Source organism: Furipterus horrens, unplaced genomic scaffold, assembly GCF_987537825.1.
Source record: "Furipterus horrens unplaced genomic scaffold, mFurHor1.1.pri manual_scaffold_4, whole genome shotgun sequence".
Lineage (NCBI taxonomy): Eukaryota > Metazoa > Chordata > Mammalia > Chiroptera > Furipteridae > Furipterus > Furipterus horrens.
In genome coordinates, this window is record NW_028327174.1 from 101994358 (window position 1) to 102013391 (window position 19034).

At 39.5% G+C, this 19034-nt stretch overlaps 1 protein-coding gene across 1 annotated transcript in view; it reads left to right on the forward strand.

Annotated features, from left to right (window-relative positions):
- The first annotated feature begins 6392 nt into the window (after positions 1-6392).
- The window catches only part of NDUFA9 (NADH:ubiquinone oxidoreductase subunit A9), a 39447-nt gene continuing 26805 nt past the window's right edge, over positions 6393-19034 (forward strand). Inside the window, exons 1-5 of the mRNA XM_090273867.1 lie at positions 6393-6483; positions 10521-10691; positions 11001-11098; positions 16839-16930; positions 18005-18146. Coding sequence (XP_090129993.1) covers positions 6435-6483; positions 10521-10691; positions 11001-11098; positions 16839-16930; positions 18005-18146 — 552 coding nt within the window. The 5' untranslated portion in view covers positions 6393-6434. The remainder of the gene's footprint in view (positions 6484-10520; positions 10692-11000; positions 11099-16838; positions 16931-18004; positions 18147-19034) is intronic.

A 19034-nucleotide genomic window follows, 5' to 3' on the forward strand; every position in this document is an offset into this window, starting at 1 on the left:
AAGGACTTGAGAGAAATATACATCCTAATGCTATAAAAGGGAATTAATAGTTAATATCAAAAGCAGCTTCCACATCAATCTTCCATATATTACCTCTACTAAGATATTTAAATAGAAGATATCAGAGCATTGTACTCTCATCTTGGACTATCCACACAGACCCCTGAAAAAAAATCTATCTAAATCCCACCTTGCTTCACAGTCCAGGTCAAATCTTACCCACCCATGAAATATTTTCTAAATACCTAATTGAATGTGATTGTTCCATTATCATATGCTATTTCAACCTTTATAGTCTCTTTAGCATTTTAATTGCTCACATATATTCCATCTCCTTTATTAGATGGGTAGCTTCATGAGGGCAGGTGCATTTTCTTACCCATCTTGGTATCCCTCAGAGTAGCTAGTATCATGAAATTAGTGCTTAATAATTGTCTGCTGAAAGAATGCATACAAATACTGCCTATTTCTAATTCCAGATAGCTCAATTTTTCTTTCTTAAATTGGAGAATCTGAGAACAATAAAAAATTGTTTGTGCAAGTTTGCTTAGGCTTTCTTGAAGCTTGACTCATTTTAGGGATAATTCCATTCTAGAGATTTGTCTAAGATGTAAATACCCAATGATTTATTAACACACCTTGCTATGCCAATACTAATAAACCAAAATCTCAGAAATGCTCTTGTACTTCTGTCACAAACAGAAGTACACTTACTAGTCATATATATTCAGCAAACATTTCCACTTACATATGTCCTAACACTTTTATTCTATTTTTCTATATCTTCTATGTATTTATCTGCATCCATGAAGCTTGTGTTGAACTTTAAGCTCCCTAAGTTGTCCTGAATTTTACATATATATATGGAGAGAGAGAGAGAGAGAGAGAGAGAGAGAGAGAGAGAGAGAGAGAGAGAGGTACTTAAATACTTTTTGATGATAATGATTTTCAGACTTCTAAATCTATATACATTTCCCATAAGGAAAGGGAAAAGAGGGGGAAAACCTAAAGAGTTTAATTTAGCTAGTGAATGGATAACACATTTCTTAACTTCAAAGTTGGTGAATAATGTCCTTGAGTTAGGGTGGAAAATAAAAAAAGGTTGCTTTGTGTTATCAAATTTGTTGAGGAAAGAAAGTTAACTACATACAGTGTAAAGATAAACTGACCTTAGAAACCATTTATTCTAACTCCCTCATTTACTAAACAAAGACCCAGAGAGGGAATATTAAAACCAGTGGATATATTCCTTTAAATATTATAGTTCTGCAGGTTAACATCCTGGAAGCTGTAAAATTTTTCTATGGTTATAGAGGGATCCTCCAGCCAACTATAGGACTGACCTTAATGTTCATTATAAATGCCAGTGTGATTATTACTTCGATAATAATTGAGGAGGAATGAGAATGATTGAAAGTCAGCCACGGAGGGCATAAACAAACACAGGGGTGTGGTTATAGTTGCTGTGCCCCAGACCTTAGCTCTACCTCAACACATTTCCTCCTGTGTTCATCATAAGCAAGAGGTTCCTTTCTGCTCAAGGTTCCTAAATTCATAGAAATGCTCAAATTTACAGGTGGTACACATGAAGTTTTTGCAAAGTTGATACATATATGATCAAGTTTTGAAATTTAATCAGATTTTATTAAAGAATGTACTCTTATATATTCTTTTTCTCTCTTATTCCCTAAGTGTTGACATGTTGTTAGACACTCAAAAAATGTGGTTGTTGAAATCAATTTAAAGATTGGAAGTGTGTATGTATCTTTTTCTCAATCGTACTATTCACTGTTAAGCTTGTCTGTGGATCTCCTCTATTTTCACTTTCCCTTAGTAATATCTTCTTCTTCTAGTGCCCTATTAGTAGAGACACTTCCTCAACATGGTTATTTATACATCTCGCCTTTTCCCAGTTCTCTGTTATTCAGCCAAGGCTTCAGAAATAATAGCGAGAGGATGAAAGTGGATGAGAATGGAACTCAGAGCTATAGCCAGTCTGGTTTTGCTATCAGAGCACTGGAAAGAAAAGAACTTTTGGAACAGCCACACAAAGAAGAGGAAACGTCAGCAGGGAGTCAAGCTTCCAGTCTTATTATAAAACTAAGAAGTAGGGAGCAAGAACCAGGCACCTCTCCAGAAGAATAGGCAAAGAGGTCATGTCAACCCATAATAAAATAGAAACTTCAGCAGCAGATAGATTTAGTTGCAATACTGCCGAGTGAGAGGTTCATATAGTTCCAGAAGACTTATGTAAAAATAAAATGGGCTGGGCAAAGAGATCCATCACTTGTCATTGAATTCTCCCTTTTAACTATAAGGAATCAGAAAATGGGCTGTTTTATCAGTCCAGTGGGATTTCCTACCTCTGTAGTACTGGAATAGTGACTCCAGAAGACTCCAGAATATACTTTAAAAGTCAATGAAGATGCTGGGATGTTCTTGCTCAGCTTAAGATCTTGTTTCCACCTCCAACCTTGCATGTACCTCCCCCTTGTTAGGACTGATGAGTGACATCAGAATCAGAACTGGTGATAACACTGTCTCTATAGTAACAGTGGTGAGGCTACAAGAAATTGTGTCATCAAAGGACAGGGTGTGGGGGTGGGTGGGTGAAGGTATACCCCAAGACTCTGATGCTTAGTTTGGAGGAACTGAGTTAACTTTTTTCTGATTAATTTTTTTCTTTAAGTGTCTAATTTAGGTAGGAAATATGGGAGGGGAAAATTTTGCCAAAGGATTCCACTTAAAACTATGCAGTAGGTATAATATATTAACAAATCCAAATGGATTCAGAGAATAAGAATTAAAAGAATTGGGGGGGGTTATTAAAATTTTTATGCAAAGCCCATGGAATCACTTCATTTTGTGGGCTCCAGTTGAGACTCTTCTTCATTATAAACATCCTACCTTTTGTGAAAAAAATTTTTGAAGGATTTTGCCTAAGGTGATCATCTCTGGTTTATAATTTATCTGAGGTAGTCAGAGATATAGTAGCACTAACATATCCTCCGCAATGCCTCCACCTCCAACTGTAGAGGGATAAATCATGCCAAGAGGCATTTGGTTGGCAATTTTTAAGCTTGAGGAGGACTTTATTAGTAGTACATTCTCTTTGAAAACGTTACCTTCAGTACTCTTAATTAATGACTAAATATAGGGCCAATCCATAGTATCCATGAAGCAAAAAGAACCTCTGATCAAGGCCATAAGGATTAAAATTGTTAACAAATTCAAAAGTGACTGACTGATTTATTACGGGCTTTCTTTAACAGATTATTTATTGACAGTATTTTATATTAGGTCTCAGTTTCTTCATCTTTAAAATAAAAAAGTTGGGCATGTTGATCTCTTACAATCCCTTTCAGCTCTAATGTTCTATTATTTTAATACCTCAGAGGTACAAAAAACAAAAACCTACATGTATCAAAAGGCAGTTCCATTTTTAGTTTTATAAGGAAATTCCATACTGTTTTCCACAGTGGCTGCACCAGTCTGCATTCCCACCAGCAATGCACTAGGGTTCCCTTTTCTCCACATCCCCACCAGCACTTGTTTGTTGATTTGTTGATGATGGCTATTCTGACTGGTGTAAAGTGGTAGCTCATTGTGGCTTTTATTTGCATCTCTCTGATGGCTAGTGATGTTGAGCATCCTTTCATATGCCTATGGGCCCTTTGTATGTCCTCCTTACAGAACAGGTCCTTTGCCCATTTTTTAAATTAGATTGTTTGTCTTGGTGTTGAGTCATATGAGTTCTTTATATGTTTTGAGATCAGACATATGTCCAAGGTGTCATTGGCAAATATGTTTTCCCACATGGTTGGTTCCCTTTCCATTTTGCTGATGTTTTCTTTAGCTGAGCAGAAACTTTAATTTGATGTAGTCCCGTTTGTTTATTCTTTCATTTATATCTCTAGCCTTAGGAGATATATCAGTGAAAATATTGCTGCGTGGGATATCTGAAATTTTCCTGCCTATGTTTTCCTCTAGGACTTTTATGGTGTTGTGACTTTGAAACACCAATTCAAAAAAAACCTATGCACCCCTATGTTCATAGCAGTGTTATTTACAATAGCCAAGTGCTGGAAACAGCCTAAGTGCCCATCAGTAAATAAGTGGATCAAAAAACTGTGGTACATTCACACAATGGAGTACTATGCAGCAAAAAGAAAGAACTCCTACCCTTCATGACAGCAGGGATGGAACTGGAGAGTATTATGCTAAGTGAAATAGCAAGGAGGTGAAAGACAAATACCATATGATCTCACCTATAAGTGGAACCTAATGAATAAAACAGCGGAGCAAAATAGAACCAGTGACTTGGAAATAAGGAACAAACTGACAGTGGCCAGAGGGGAGGGGCAGGGGATAACAGGGGAAAAAAGGGGAAGGGTCTAATCAAGGAATTAGTATAAAGCACCCATGGGCATGAACAAAAAGGTGGGGATTGACTGTGAGAGTGGGGATGGGCAGGGCAGGGGAGAGCAATGGGGGCAAAATTGGGACAACTGTAAATGAACAATAAAATAAAATGAAAGAAAACTACATGTATACAAATATAGCACTTTGCAGTTGCCAAAGCACTTACATATGCATTGTTATCTGATCCTCATAATAACATTTTGAGGTAACAGTGCAAGTTTTAATTTCCCTGTTAAGACAGGTGTAGAGTCTTGCTCAGGTCACACTTACTAACTGGTAGAACTAGAACTGAGGCCTAATATTCTAAAGTTTAAGTCAGTGCTCTTTCAACTATATCATGTCACCTTGAAACTAGAATTTAGTACACAGGGCAGTGTTTTTATTTTTGGATTTATAAAATAACTGGCAATGTTCCACAGGTGTTAGGAGACTGCTGATAATAGGGATCTATATTTATCAAAACCACGAAAGTATGTTATTTATATTGACCCAGAATCAAATATTACTTGAACATAGGATGAAGCCAAGAAATAGGAGACAGCAAAGCATTAGTTAGTTTCCCTGATAAGATTTCTTCAAGAGTTTTCTCTTCTAATTCAGTTTGGTAGCTCACGCTCAGTAAACAGTGGGGGTGGGGTGCAGTGGAGCGGAGACAACCAATCTTACAAGCCTAATAGGCGATACACTCACTACAGGTGTTTTGTCCACCTCAGCATGCACACCCCTTTCTACCTGAAACAACAAAGCGTGAAAGAATTACCAGATCCAGAAAGATCCCCTAAACTTGTTCGTTTACTGATGAACCCAAGGTAGATGTCTCAGGACCGGTTGCCGGTTGCTAGCTCCTACTCATGGACCTTGAAAGCTGAGCAGAGGAATGGCTCTATCAAAAGTCAGTTCCATTTTTAGTTTTTTGAGGAAACTCCATATTGTTTGGATTGACTGTGGGAGAGGGGGAAGGTGGGCGGGGCAGGGCAGAGAGCACTGGGGGAAAGATAGGACTACTGTAATAGAACTATAAAAAAGAAAGAAAAAAAAGTTGAGAATAACCTATTTAAAACGGCAAGGGTTTCATCTACTCTTTCTGGAATTTCCCCATTCTCTGAAACAATGCATTCTTACAGGAGTCCACAGTTAATAAAACAAACAAAACAAAAACACCGTTGCTCTAAAGACCTGTCTTGAGCTTCTTCCTAGAAAAACGTGCAGATGCCACACTAAATTTCACGTAACATTTCAGGAATTTCACAGACTTCCTTAAGTCCACTCATGAATCGCACTCCAGGTTAAGAATCCCTGGTCTATGTCAGGTGGTGATAAGTGCTATGATAATTAAAAGAGCTGGAATCATGACCACCTTTGAGGTCATTAAAGTCTTCTCTGAGGTCACCAGCGAGCAGACCTGGGCTGGTGCAGACACCTGAGTCAGCATGTCAGCAAAATGAGAACAGCAAGAAGCAGAGGCTTCGAGGAGAGCACTGAGGGTGCACTTGGGTGAATTCGACCTGTATGTATCCTCACTTCTCTGTCTCTTCCGTCCCCTCTGCATCCCTGCCGCACTCCTTCCTTGGACAACCCGTCCCCTGGACGCTGGTTATCTCCTTAACGAACTTCCGGAGTCCAGGGGCACGCCTCCATCTCCCCCTAGTCTCACCACGGCTTCCTTCTCTGACATTTTCAGGAAAAAGGTGACTCGGGTTCTGCCATTTTCTATGCCCTTGAGTCAGTTACAGGTTGACTTCGAACTTCTGGTTTCTCGGTAACGACACGACCTTTACGGTCCATCTTGTAATATCAGAATCCTTTTCGTTTTGTTCCCCCTTTCGTTCACGTCCCCACCCTTCCCTTTCGCTCGCCTTCTCCGGCGCTCTTCTTGGTCACGCTAATTTCTGACTCGCCCCCTTTCTTCCTGCTTGGCGCCTGCGCAGACGCTCACGGACGATTAGTTTTGACCCTCTCTCGTAGCCGTAGTTGGTCGGAACGCCGGCGGCGGCGGGGGATTGTGGGAGAAGATGGCGGCCGCCGTCCACTCAGGGTTTGTCCGGGCCCTGCCAATGTCACGTAAGTGTCACTGGGAATACTTGTTCCCTGTTGGGATTCCGAGTCGGGGTTGATGTCGTGCTGCAGCGGTCATGCTGACTCCCAGGAGACCTAAATTTTTTAGTTCCGGACCCGCCTCGGTTCAGTTTCTCCTTTTTTAAATTCCTTTCCAGCTCACTATTAAATGGTGCGTTTGGGGAGGGGTCTGCACTGAGTGAACGTGAGCAGCGGGAAAGGAAGAGGAGAAAGTGGGGGACGTGTAAAGGATCGAGAGAATCAGCTTTCTCGTAGGATGGTAAAGTTTTGGGGCTCTGAGAAATGTTTATGCAGGGGGCGCGGAGTCGGGGAGAGGAATCTGAAGGGGATGGGGAAAAAAAAGGACAGTGGAGAGAAGGGTTTTCATGGACTGACTTTATGACCTTGTGCAAACCCTTAATCGGTCTCAAGAGCCTTCGTGTCACATTGAAAATGATAATACCGCAATGTCAGGGAATTTCTGAAAAGGTTAAATTAAGTAATATTTATAAAAGCACTGGTACATCAGAAGCATCTCTATAGATGGAGAGCGTGTTAGGTCGAGGTGCCGGGGCAAGGGATGCTTGGAGAGAGAAGAGGAGTAAAGGGGATCTTAGGACTTGTGTAAGCGTTGTTCGTTTAACCTTCTATTCTTACTAGATCTGCTATCATGGTCCTCAGATTGAAAACATACATTTGCTCTTCCACGCAGTAAAAGAAGCAAGAAAAGCAAGGAAATTAAATTCAGTTACACTTCATCGTTGTTTTTTCACCCTCCAGCCCTTCACAAACGCCCATCAGCCTCCAAAAGTTGTATTTTCTTGTATGACTCGCTCTCTGCTGATCACAGCTTTAGATATTTTTGTAATTGTTTTTCCTTTAATTTTTTTTTAATTGACATCATAGCTTGTGTTCTTAATCATGCTGCTTTACTCTGGAGAGGCCAGTCCAGTGTGTAACATAATCAAAACACTACAGCACAGAATTGTGTAAAAACAGTGACATAGCGAAATGTGGAGAGACTATTATGTACCATCGCAAATCAGAAAAGGGAATGACTGATATTGGAAGCGGTGAGGGGAGTTTGGAAGACCAGTGAAGAATAGCAGTTCTTCCACTGATTTTGTGAGGGTTGCTATGATCTGGACAGTCAAGAGAGGCTGGACATTTTCCTGTCACTGGAAGGACAATGGAGTGAGAATGGAATCGTGCAGTACTAGGGAGGCGGTGAAAGGACTACCTGTAGATCTGGAATATAGGAAAGGAAGTTGAATACATTACATGGGATTAAATCATAGAGGCCTTTGAAAGCTAAGCAGAGTTTTAGACCAGTGGTCTCCAGAGTGGGTTTTGCAAGAAGAAATAATGGAATACAAAAATATCGTATTAGAACTTTAAAAAATTTCTGTAATAATAACAATAGCTAATACTTATGTCATTCAAACTATGTTCTAAGTATTTTAATAGCTGTTTTGTAATGTGTATAACATTGGTAGTGCGTAGAACATGTTACGTACTTTATAAATAAATGCTTAAAAATAATGCAGTATGCAAGCAAATAGTTTGGAGACAATTGCTTTAGATATTACAGTAGGAAACCAATATAGGTTTTTGAGCAGAGGAATATGAGGAATAAATAATGTTACTCTCCTAATGATGTTCATAATAAATGAAGGAAAATGGAGAGACTGGAGCCAAAGAAGGTAATAACATATTTATTGAGCACTTACTGTGAGCAAGGCAGTTGCCAATATATTGCTAATGCTCATATCAGCTCTCTAAAATGTAGCTCCACCAGGCCAGGGTCTTTGTCTTTTTCACCATGCTAGACACAATCTAGAATAATTCTTTGCCCATAGTTGATGAAAAAACAAATAACCATGTGAGGTTAATGTAATATTGCCCTCTGAGGAATTTTATAGTACATAGTAATAAATGAAAACAACTATTACTCATGCAGTGCTAAATGTGTGCTAGGTAATATGCTAAATGCTTTATGTATATTTACTCAGTACAATCCTGGTAACAATCCTTTGTGTTACTAATTCTTTGCCTCCAGTAATTGTCCTGTCTTACTGACTCTGTCCTTTTATCCTATGCCCTCCTTTCCTTCCTTCCTTCCTTATCATTTTAATCATTCCTTTTCATACATTCTCAACTTTTCAGCCCCTCTCCCTTTGTCATAAAAGAAGTCAGTACTGATTAAACCAAACATTCCATGTATTTCTCGCCAGCCCCTGAGCATTGGAGAACTGACCTAGGGAAAACAGCAAACCGACTAGCCTTATTTTAAATTCATGAATACAAATATCAAAGTAGATTTTCAATAGAAAACAAAGTAGATTTGCAGCATTGCCATTTTCCTAGGAAATTTGCTTTCCCTTTCTCCGTAGCGATTATTTAACATTGCCATTCTCCTAAAACTTTTAACATGTGCTTCTGCCTCATTCTTTGCTTTACAGAGAAATCAAAGGAATCAAAGGAAATCTCTTGTCCTACCATAAAAATATAATAGCTGACCTGTGATAATTCTCTGCCTTCCCTCCAGGTGAACTCCTGCCCTGATCTAAGGCTAGCTAGTTCCTTTGCTTTGCATTTGATCTCCTCCTCTCTTATCTATTCATTTCCTCTCTTGAATCTTAATTTTCCTTCTTTATTGGGTCATTTCCTTCAGCATGTTAATGTTATAATATCTCATATTTAAGAAAAAAAACTTGCTTGTCTTCATTATTACTTTAGTCCTCTTTTTCTTTGTCCCCTTATGTAGCTCCTCAAAAGATTATTAGTACTCCTCCTACCACTTCCTTGCTTCACATTCTCTCTTTTGCCTGCTCCATTCAGGCTTTAATTCCCACTATTTTAAAACTGCTCTTGTTAAGGCCATTTACAACCAACATTTTCCAGATCCTTTGGTCTTCTGTCCTCATGTTACTTCACTTTTCAGCATCGTTTATAGAGTTAACTCCAGTAGAACTTGCCCCTGCACCCCTCGCCCCATCCATGGTTTTGTTTTCCACAGTGTTGCTTGCCCTAGTCAATTGCAGACTGAAAATAATAACTGGAAAATTCCAGAAATAAACAATTCATAAGTTTTAAATTGCGCACCATTTTGAGTAGCGTGATGAGATTTCGTGCTGTTCTACTCCATCCTGCCAGGATGTGAATCATGAATCATTTCTTTGTCTGTCGTATCCGTGCTGTGTAGCTACCTGCTCATTAATCACTTGGCAGCTGTCTCAGTCATCAGACTGAATGTTGGTATCGCAGTGCTTATGTTTGAAGGAACCCTTATTTTGCTTAATACTGACCCCGAAGAGCAAGAGTAGTAATGCTGATGATTTGGCTATGCCAAAGAGCAGCTATAAAGTGCCTCCAGTAAATGAAAAGGTGTGTGTATATAGGAGAAAACATAGTAGTACACACTGGGTTTGGCACTATCCATGGTTTCAGGCATCCACTGCAGGTCTTGGAACATATCCCCTGAGTGTAAGGAGGGCTATTGTATTCTCTCCATTGAACTCTTTTTTTCGTTTGGTTGCTGTATACCACTTTTTTGTTTATTTGTTTAGTTTTTCTCTTACCTCACGGGGCTCCTTTTCAGTCTTCCTTGCTGGCTCTTTGGGCTAGTCACTCAACCACTCTGAGCCTTAGTTTCTCATCTGTTAAGTGCCAATAAAGACAACATTAAGTAAGATAATAGTAAGCATTTGGAACAATACCAGGCACCTGGTAAGAGCTTTGTAAGTTTAGCTATTAGTTATTATTTTGTTACTGTGTGTCTGACCTGCAGTGTTTGTTTTCAATCTATGTGGTTTCAGTAAGCTAGGCTTTTTCTCCAGTTCCATACTTTTGAATAAGAAAAAAACAACAATGGTTTCTGGGAAGAGTGCCACTGGAAAGTCATTCATAGAAAGCAGGCTTTCTTTCTTCCTTACTTACCTCCTTTTGATGATTTTCGGTAGTTTTATATTAAGTCTGAATTGCACTCTTAGAGAAAAAAGAAATGTTCTCTACTAATAGTCCTCTGCCTGCTTTTGTTCAAGGTTCTTCTATTACTGCATTTGCCACATCCGTGTTTCCTGGCCCACCCCAGCGCCAGCTTCATCATGCAGTCATACCTCATGGGAAGGGGGGGCGCTCCTCAGTCAGTGGGGTTGTGGCTACTGTGTTTGGAGCAACAGGATTCCTGGGCCGATACGTTGTCAACCATCTTGGTAAGTAAAATTCCTGGAGTTTAGTATATTCCGATGCCATTTATTAGGGTTACATAATGAGAAGCCATGAGCTGTGTTCCTTTTCATTTTAACAGCGTTCCAAATAACTTCTATCTTGGATTTATGTAATTTTGGTCTGCTGTGAACATCATGAGAACATCCATACTTCCTCATACTTCCTGTTTAGGATGTTAAAATGGGAATAAGGGACTCTGAAAAATTATGGCATTTCTAGACACTAAGTCATTGTCATATAATGTGTTCATATTATGTTAACATTGTTCCTCATCTTAATCCATTCTCTTTTAGGACGTATGGGGTCACAAGTGATCGTACCTTATCGGTGTGATACCTATGACACCATGCACCTTCGTCCCATGGGTGATCTGGGCCAGATTATCTTTCTGGTAAGAGCCTGTACTACTGATTATTGGAGCTGACAAATGTAAATTACTAAGATCAGTTTTAGGAAAGAGGCAGTATAATAAAGCAGCAGTTTCATTCCACAGTGGACCAAAGGCATCCTCTATTCACAGTACTTTTGAAAAGTCTAGTCTAGCAGTTGGCAAACTTTTTCTGTAAAGGTGCAAATAGTAAATATTTTAGGCTTTTTGGGTCACAGGGTCTTTGTCATAATTACTCAGCTCTGTCCTTGTAGCTCAAAAGCAGCCATTGACAATATGTGAAGGAATGGGAGTGGCTATGTTCCAATAAAACTTTATTTACTGAGTTAGACCGTAGACTAGATTTGTCTGTGGGTCGTAGTTTGCCAGCCCCTCCTGTAGACCCGTGCTGTCCCATACGCTAATCACCAGCCACGTGTGGCCATTGAGCACTTGAAATGTGGCCAGTCTGAACTGAGATGCACTGTTATGTGTAAAATGCACACCATATTTCAAAGACTTAGTATGAAGGAAATAATATTCAATATATCATTAATTATTTGTTAATATTTATTACATATTGAAATATTTTGGCTGTATTGGGTTAGAGTATATTATTAAAATGAATTTCACCTATTTATTTTTATTCTCTTAAATATGGCTAATAGAAAATTTAGAATTACGTTATGTGCCTCATGTTATATTTCTTTTAGACAAGTACTTCTGTTGACAGAATATCACAAATAGGGTATTTTATAACTTGGTTTGCTTGGTATAGACTTAATTTAGAACAATTCTTCCTGAACATTCACTGTTGTTATTCTTAAATCGGCAGGTTCTTCCTTTACACCATTAGTTAGTGGCCAGTGGGGCAGGGCAAGGGGAATGGGGTGAGGACAACCCTTAAAGGGAGTGATTAAAAATGCGTGGGTGCTTTTGGTTGTCACAGTGACTAGAGACTTTATTGGTTATTAGATAAGGGACAGAGATGCTAAACATCTTACTTTATTAGACAGTTTGTTTCCACAAAGAATTATGCTGCCCCAACTGCCTGCAGGTTTCCTACTAAGAAACATTCTTAACTTTTCTTTTCTTTTTTAAATTATATTTTATTAATTATGCTATTACAGTTGTCTCAATTTTTCCCCCTTTGTCCCCACCTACCCAGCACCCCCCACTCCCTCAGGAAGTGCCCATCATTGCTCATGTCATGGGTCATGTGAGCTTTAGCTACTCAATTTCCTATACTGTACTTTACATCTCCGTGGCTACTCTGTAACTACCTATTTGTACTTCTTAATCCTCTCACCCCTTCACCCATTCCCCCACAGCCCCCTCCCATTGACCTGCCAACAGCAATCAAGGCTCAACTACTCAGCCCACATGAAGGGCACAAATATTATTCTTAAGTGAGTCCCTTTAACATTTCATATAATAATGGTTTGGTGATGATGAACTCTCAGCTTTACCTTGTCTTGGAAGCACTTTATCTGCCCTTCTATTCCAAAGGATAGCTTTGCTGGATAGAGTAATCTTAGTTGTGGGTCCTTGTTTTTCATCACATTGAATACTTCTTTTCAGTCCCTTCTTGCCTGCAAAGTTTCTTTTGAGAAATCAGCTGATAGTCTTATAGGTACCCCTTTGTAGGTAACTCTTTGCTTTTCTCTTGCTGCTTTTCAGATTCTCTCTTTATCTTTCACCTTTAGCATGTTAATGATGATGTGTCTTGGTGTGGTCCTCTTTGGGTCTAGCTTGTTTGGAACTCTCTGTGCTTCCTGGACTTGCATGTCTATTTCCTTCAACAAATTAGGGAAGTTTTCTCTCATTATTTTTTCAAATAGATTTCCAATTTCTAGCTCTTTCTCTTCTCCTTCTGGCACCCCTATGATGTGAATGTTGGATCTCTTGAGGTTGACCCAGAGGCTGATTATAATATCTTCATTTTTGGATTCTTTTTTCTTCTTCTGATTGGTTGTTTTTTTCTTCCTTATGTTCCAAATAATCGATTTGATTTTCAGCTTCATCCACTCTACTGTTGTTTCCCTGTAATTTTATCTTTATTTCAGTTACTGAATCCTTTGTTTCTGACTGGACATTTTTATGCTGTCCTAAGCATAAAAATTAGGACCCCATTTTATGAGGTCCTAAGTTCCTTGAGCATCCTTATAACAGTGTTTTGAATTCTGCATCTGCTAGATTGCTTATCTCCATTTTGTTTATTTCTTTTTCTGGAGTTTTGATCTGTTCTTTTATTTGGGCCATGATTCTTTGTCTCCTCATCTTGGCAGCCTCCCTGTGTTTGTGTCTATGTATTAGGTAGAGCTGCTATGACTCCCTGTCTTGGTAGTGTGACCTAATGTAGTAGGTGTCTTGTAGTCCAGTGGCACAGCCTCCCCTGTTACCCAAGCTGGGTACTCAAGGTGTGCCCTTCATGTGGGCTGAGTATACCCTGTTCTTATAGTTTAGCCTTGATTGCTTTTGGCAGGTCAATGGGAGTGATTTACCTGGGCCAGTCAGCTGTAGGGACTGGCTGTGACCACTGACCACCAATCTCTGCCTTCCATGGAGGACCAGCTCTTCAGGGGCAAGGTGATGGTGGTCTGACAGGGTTTGTAGCTGTCCACTGGGTGCACAGGCTCTGGGGTTTCCCGGGTGGTGCTGGCCAAGGTCAGCCCCCACCTATGTTCTTCTGGGGGTCACGCTGCATGAGCTATAAAGCAATCTGAAGATGGCTGCTACTTGTGCAGGGCTTGGAGGTTCCCAGGTGAAACCAAGCTGTGAATATAGGCTGGCTGCTGCTAATGGGGTCACTTAGCAAGAGGTACAGGGACTGGGGGCTCATGGAGACCAGCTATTATTTGTTTGAGAGGATTTGGGAAGTTGTGAAGCATGAGCCAAGACCAGCCATTCATATGGAAAAGCCACTGTTAACAGCTTGGGTGGACTTATAAACTGGGTGGGAGGGAGCCTAGTTGATATTCAGAGCAGAGCAAACAGTATTAGCCAGGTTGATGGAATCTCAGATGTGGCACCTGCCTGCAGGCTCCTTGGCTCTATAGGGGGGGAGGGTTCAGAAAAAGGACTGTGGCCTCTGGCCACCTTTCTGTGTGGGACAACACTGTTCCCTAGCTCTTGCCTTGATGCCAGGACACTTCATTTCCTCCTTGTATGCCACTGATGCCTTACAAGCTGCTACCCCAGTGCTGGAGCTCAGAGGAAGTGAGTCTGTGTAAGTCTGTGTGTGGGTACTTTTAAGAGGAACTGCTCAGGACTCCAAAAGTTTCTTCCACTGACTCAATCCCTGCTGGTTTTTGCAGCCAGAAGTTACGGGGACTTATCTGCCTGGCACTGGTACCCTGGGCTGGAGGTCCTGGTGTTGGGCTGGGACTCCTTGCTCCTGAAATAGCCCTCCCAAGTTTTTATCCACCACACTTGGATGTGGGACCAGCCCATTCCAAGTTTCACCCCTTGTACAAGTCCAGATGGATGTGGTTTCTTTAATTCCGGAATTGCGGGACTTCTGTTCATCTTGATTTTTGACGGTTCTGAGTGATGGTTGTTCTATAGTTTAGTTGTAATTTTAATATTCTAATTTTTCTTACTTTCATCATCCTATATGGAGCTGAGCTCTTCCATTTGCCCACATTCCCCTTTTAAAACATATTTAGTAAACATCCTTAATATCTGATACTATTTTTATACAGGTGATTTGTGATCCATTTAAATATTGACTTATTTTTAATAGCATTTCATTTATTCTTTACTGAATGTTCACAAGCTAAGTATATATATATTGGAAATTTTCTGTTTCTGAGGTGTTTTTCTTTTCCAAAATCTTATTCTCAAATATCTTTTTGGTAATACAGTTGCAGGAACTTAGCTTTTTCGTAGTGTTTTGTAACTTAAGATAATTGGTCACTTTGTCAGCCCTCAAAATTTAAATAGTTCAGAAAGGGTTAGGTGAAAATTTTTACTGACTTACAAATGTGGAGTCATTAGAATTGAACTATCTGATGTATTTTCCACAGATACTTATAGCATGTCAGCTCTATGCCTGGTATTGAGCTCAGCTCTGAGAATATCTTGATGAACAGTCGTAGGGAGTAGACACTAAACAAATAACTTTGAGTAAGATGTTTATGAACAGGGAAGTCCAGGGATAGTAATATTGAGGGAGGGGACTTCACTGTATTATTGTTTATTTTTAAGAAGGAAGGACCATATTGGGTGTGGGGCTCTGATTTCTCTGCTTCTGCTTCAGCTTCTATTAGAAACTGCTGTCTGAATGGCCACTTGGTGTGACAGAGGCTCTTGGGCCTTAGTCCTGGGAATCTGGTTTCCTTTTGATTCCTTCTCTCTAGGCCTCATTTATAGCCCTTTATGCAGTTAATGCCTCAAACTCTTCCACCCGTGAGGTTTTTTTTTTCTTTAAGATTCTTTCTCTCCTACCCTTTCCATCTTTGCTGAAAAATCCTTTTTTTAGCTTTTTATTTGTAGAACTGCTTTTTTTTAAATGAGCACTCACTGTGCTGCAGATTTTATGTATATTTTACATAATTTTCATGATCCCATGACTTAGGCTATATTTTCAAATTTTACATGGAAGCTCGAGAGATCATTTGTACACAGCTAGTAAATGGCAAACTGGAATTTGCATTCCTGTCTGACTCCAGAGCTGTTATTCTATATTGTCTCTTGCACCCTGCTCTCCATCGTAACTAGTTTTTCCAACTAGTTTTTCCTCTTGAGGGCTTCATTTTTTTGTTTTTGAATCTTATTTCATTAGTCCTTTTACTCTTTTCTAAGTTACACAGGAATTTGAGTGCACTTGCTCATGTTTGCTTGCGTGTGCTCTCTCTTTTTTTCTCTCTCCCTCCTTCCCTCCCCCCTTTTTCTTTCCCTTTCTCTTCCCCTCTTACTCTCCCTCCCACTCCATTCATTCTTACATGAACACATATTTGACCCTATGAAATTTTTATTATCTTTCATTGAAATGCTTTAAAAATTATTTCATTTTAACAGAAAACTTGGTACCTTCGTCTGGGATTATTTAATTCCCAATCACTATTTGGGATAAGAATCATCAATTTTATTGAAGTCCTCTATGATGCTCAGAAGTATAGTCCTACACCAAAATTTGCCGTTGCCTTACCCTAGAGTTTTAGGCAGGTCAGTTCTTTTGAGTGTTTTTATGTCTTTAAAGTAGAAATGAGTAAATCTGAGATTATAAAGAGGAAAGAGTTTAAAGGAAATATTAAGTTGTTATGAGTGCTCCCAATTTATTGTTAGCCTTTAAGAGACCCTCCTTATCTTCAGTCTGTAACTGGTTGCTGCTAAAATGGAGAAGTCAGTTTACATCCCAGATGATCCTTGGTTCTTTGGTTATATTTCAGGAAGGGAGACTTGATTACTGGATTCCTTTACAGACTTGTGGCAGTTGGGTTACAAAAATTGATGTGCCCAATGAAAAATGAATAGCATTCTTTTACTAGTTATACCATTTGATAACCCGAATAGAGAAAGTGGATTTTCAGCTATTTGTCTCCAAAAGAGTCAGAGAATCAGCAGGGGATTTGAGGCCCCAGAATTAGTTCTGTTGTAATAAATGAAGCCTGTATGAAATGTCACTGTGTTTGACTTCAACAGATGCCCATTTTGAAATTTGCCAGGGGTGGGGGTGGGACTGGGACCGGGGCCCTACAGAAATGTTAAGTGCTAGGGTGCACGCCCTAGGCTTTCATCTGATTAACTATTGCTGTTATAGGAATGCAACGTGAGAAACAAAGATTCTATCCGGAAAGCAGTGGAGCACAGCAATGTGGTCATCAATCTTATTGGGCGAGACTGGGAAACCAAGTAAGTCTTTGACCCATTTCTTCTTTGCATACGCTATCTTAGGGTTCAGTAGACACTTACTGGGCATCGTCTATATGCTAGGCATTGTAGTGGTGACATTTAAATTAGTTCTTCAATAAGCAGCCATTTACATACCCAATGACCCTCCCACTCTTTAGGGGATTTAGTTGCATAACTTTGGTATAAGTACACAGTGAGGTGTGCTGCCCATAAAAAGCCCATATGGATTGTGTCAGAGTGGTTGGTGTCATCAACTGGACAGGATGACCGGTATTGGTCCTGTACTTGGATTGGTCCCACTGGGATGAGGTTAGGTAAGAGAATTTTGCCTGTTCCACTGTCAACAAGATGAACATTGGTTTTCCTAGTATGACAATATTCTAGATCTGTTCTCCACATTGTTTATTGAAGAAGGCATGAGCACTGGTTTTAACAGTTCTCTTTAGTTATTGTGCGAGTTGTTTATCAACAAGTGTTTAAAACCTGTAGTTCCACAACACTTTGTTCACACCTGTTTTTGTAGCATTTATTAAAGTTTGACTTAGATTTATTTGTATATGTCTGCCCCATCAAATTTTCTTAAGTTCTTTGATGACTTAGAGAGTCTTAGTCAACTTTATATCCACCATAGTGACCCGCACAGCATAGTACAGAGTAAGTGTTTAGTTAATGTTATTGGATTAAACTGGTGACTCACTGTTTAGTTTCTTTTCACCCCCTGAGAGAAACAAAGGCCTAAGATAAGTATGATTTCCCTACCAGCCCCAGCATTCTCCTCATCACCACCCAGCCAGTGCAGCCAGATGTTTTTTAAGGGCCTCAGCCTTAGAATTCTTTAAGGACACAGAATATTACACATGCTGATTTGTAATTTTAGTAAGTCTTCAATTTTATACAGTAATAATAGTGAGCAGTAAAAAAAAAATAATTTATTTTGATTTGGGGTTAAATCGTTGCTATTTTACAGTTTTGCTGTTACAAATTCTAGCAATTGTATGAAAATCACCGTACCACAGAAAGCTTTGAAATCCTGAGTTAGGTGTTCTTAGCTGATCCCCATTTTTTTAATTCCAGAAACTTTGATTTTGAAGATGTTTTTGTGAAGATTCCCCAAACAATTGCTCATGTGTCTAAGGAAGCCGGAGTTGAAAGATTTATTCACATTTCACATCTGAATGCTGACATTAAAAGCTCTTCTAAGTATCTGAGAAATAAGGTAAGTAACAGGTTGATTTGGAAAGTGATTTACAGAGCTGGAGCTTCCTGTCCCCTTTGGAACATAAGTTAGGTGAGAAGGGTTTGTCCTTGATATATCCAGGATTAAAAGGGTTTTTTTTTTTTTTTTTTTTTTTTTAAGGATATTTTATTGATTATGTTGTTACAGAAGTCCCAATTTTTTTTCCCCTTTGCTCCCCTCTGCCCAGTACCCCCCTTCCCTCCAGCAATCCCACCCCCCCTTAGTTCATGTCCATGGGTCGTGCATATACGTTCTTTGGCTTCACCCTTTCCTATATTATTCTTCACTTCCCCCTGTCTATTTTGTACCAATCAATTATGCTTCTTAATCCCTGCACCTTTTCCTCATTTCTCCCCCCCCCCGCCCCCCAGCTGATAACCCTCCAAATGATCCCCATACCTATGATTCTGTTCCCATTCTGGTTTGCTTAGCTGGATTTTGTTTTTATTTTTTAGATTAAGTTGTTGATAGTTGTGAGTTTGTTGTCATTTTAATGTTCATAATTTTGATCTCTTTCTTAAGTAAGTCCCTTTGACATTTTGTATAATAATGGCTTGGTGATGATGAACTCCTTTAGCTTTACCTTGTCTGGGAAGCACTTTATCTGCCCTTCCAGTTTAAATGATAGCTTTGCTGGATAGAGTACTCTTGGTTGTAAGTCCTTGCTTTTCATCACTTTGAATACTACTTGCCAGTCCCTTCTTGCCTGCAAAGTTTCTTTTGAGAAATCAGCTGACAGTCTTATAGGCACCCCTTTGTAGGTAACTCTGCTTTTCTCTTGCTGCTTTTCAGATTCTCTCTTTATCTTTCACCTTTGGCATTTTCATTATAATGTGTCTTTGTATGGTCCTTTTTGGGTCTAGCTTG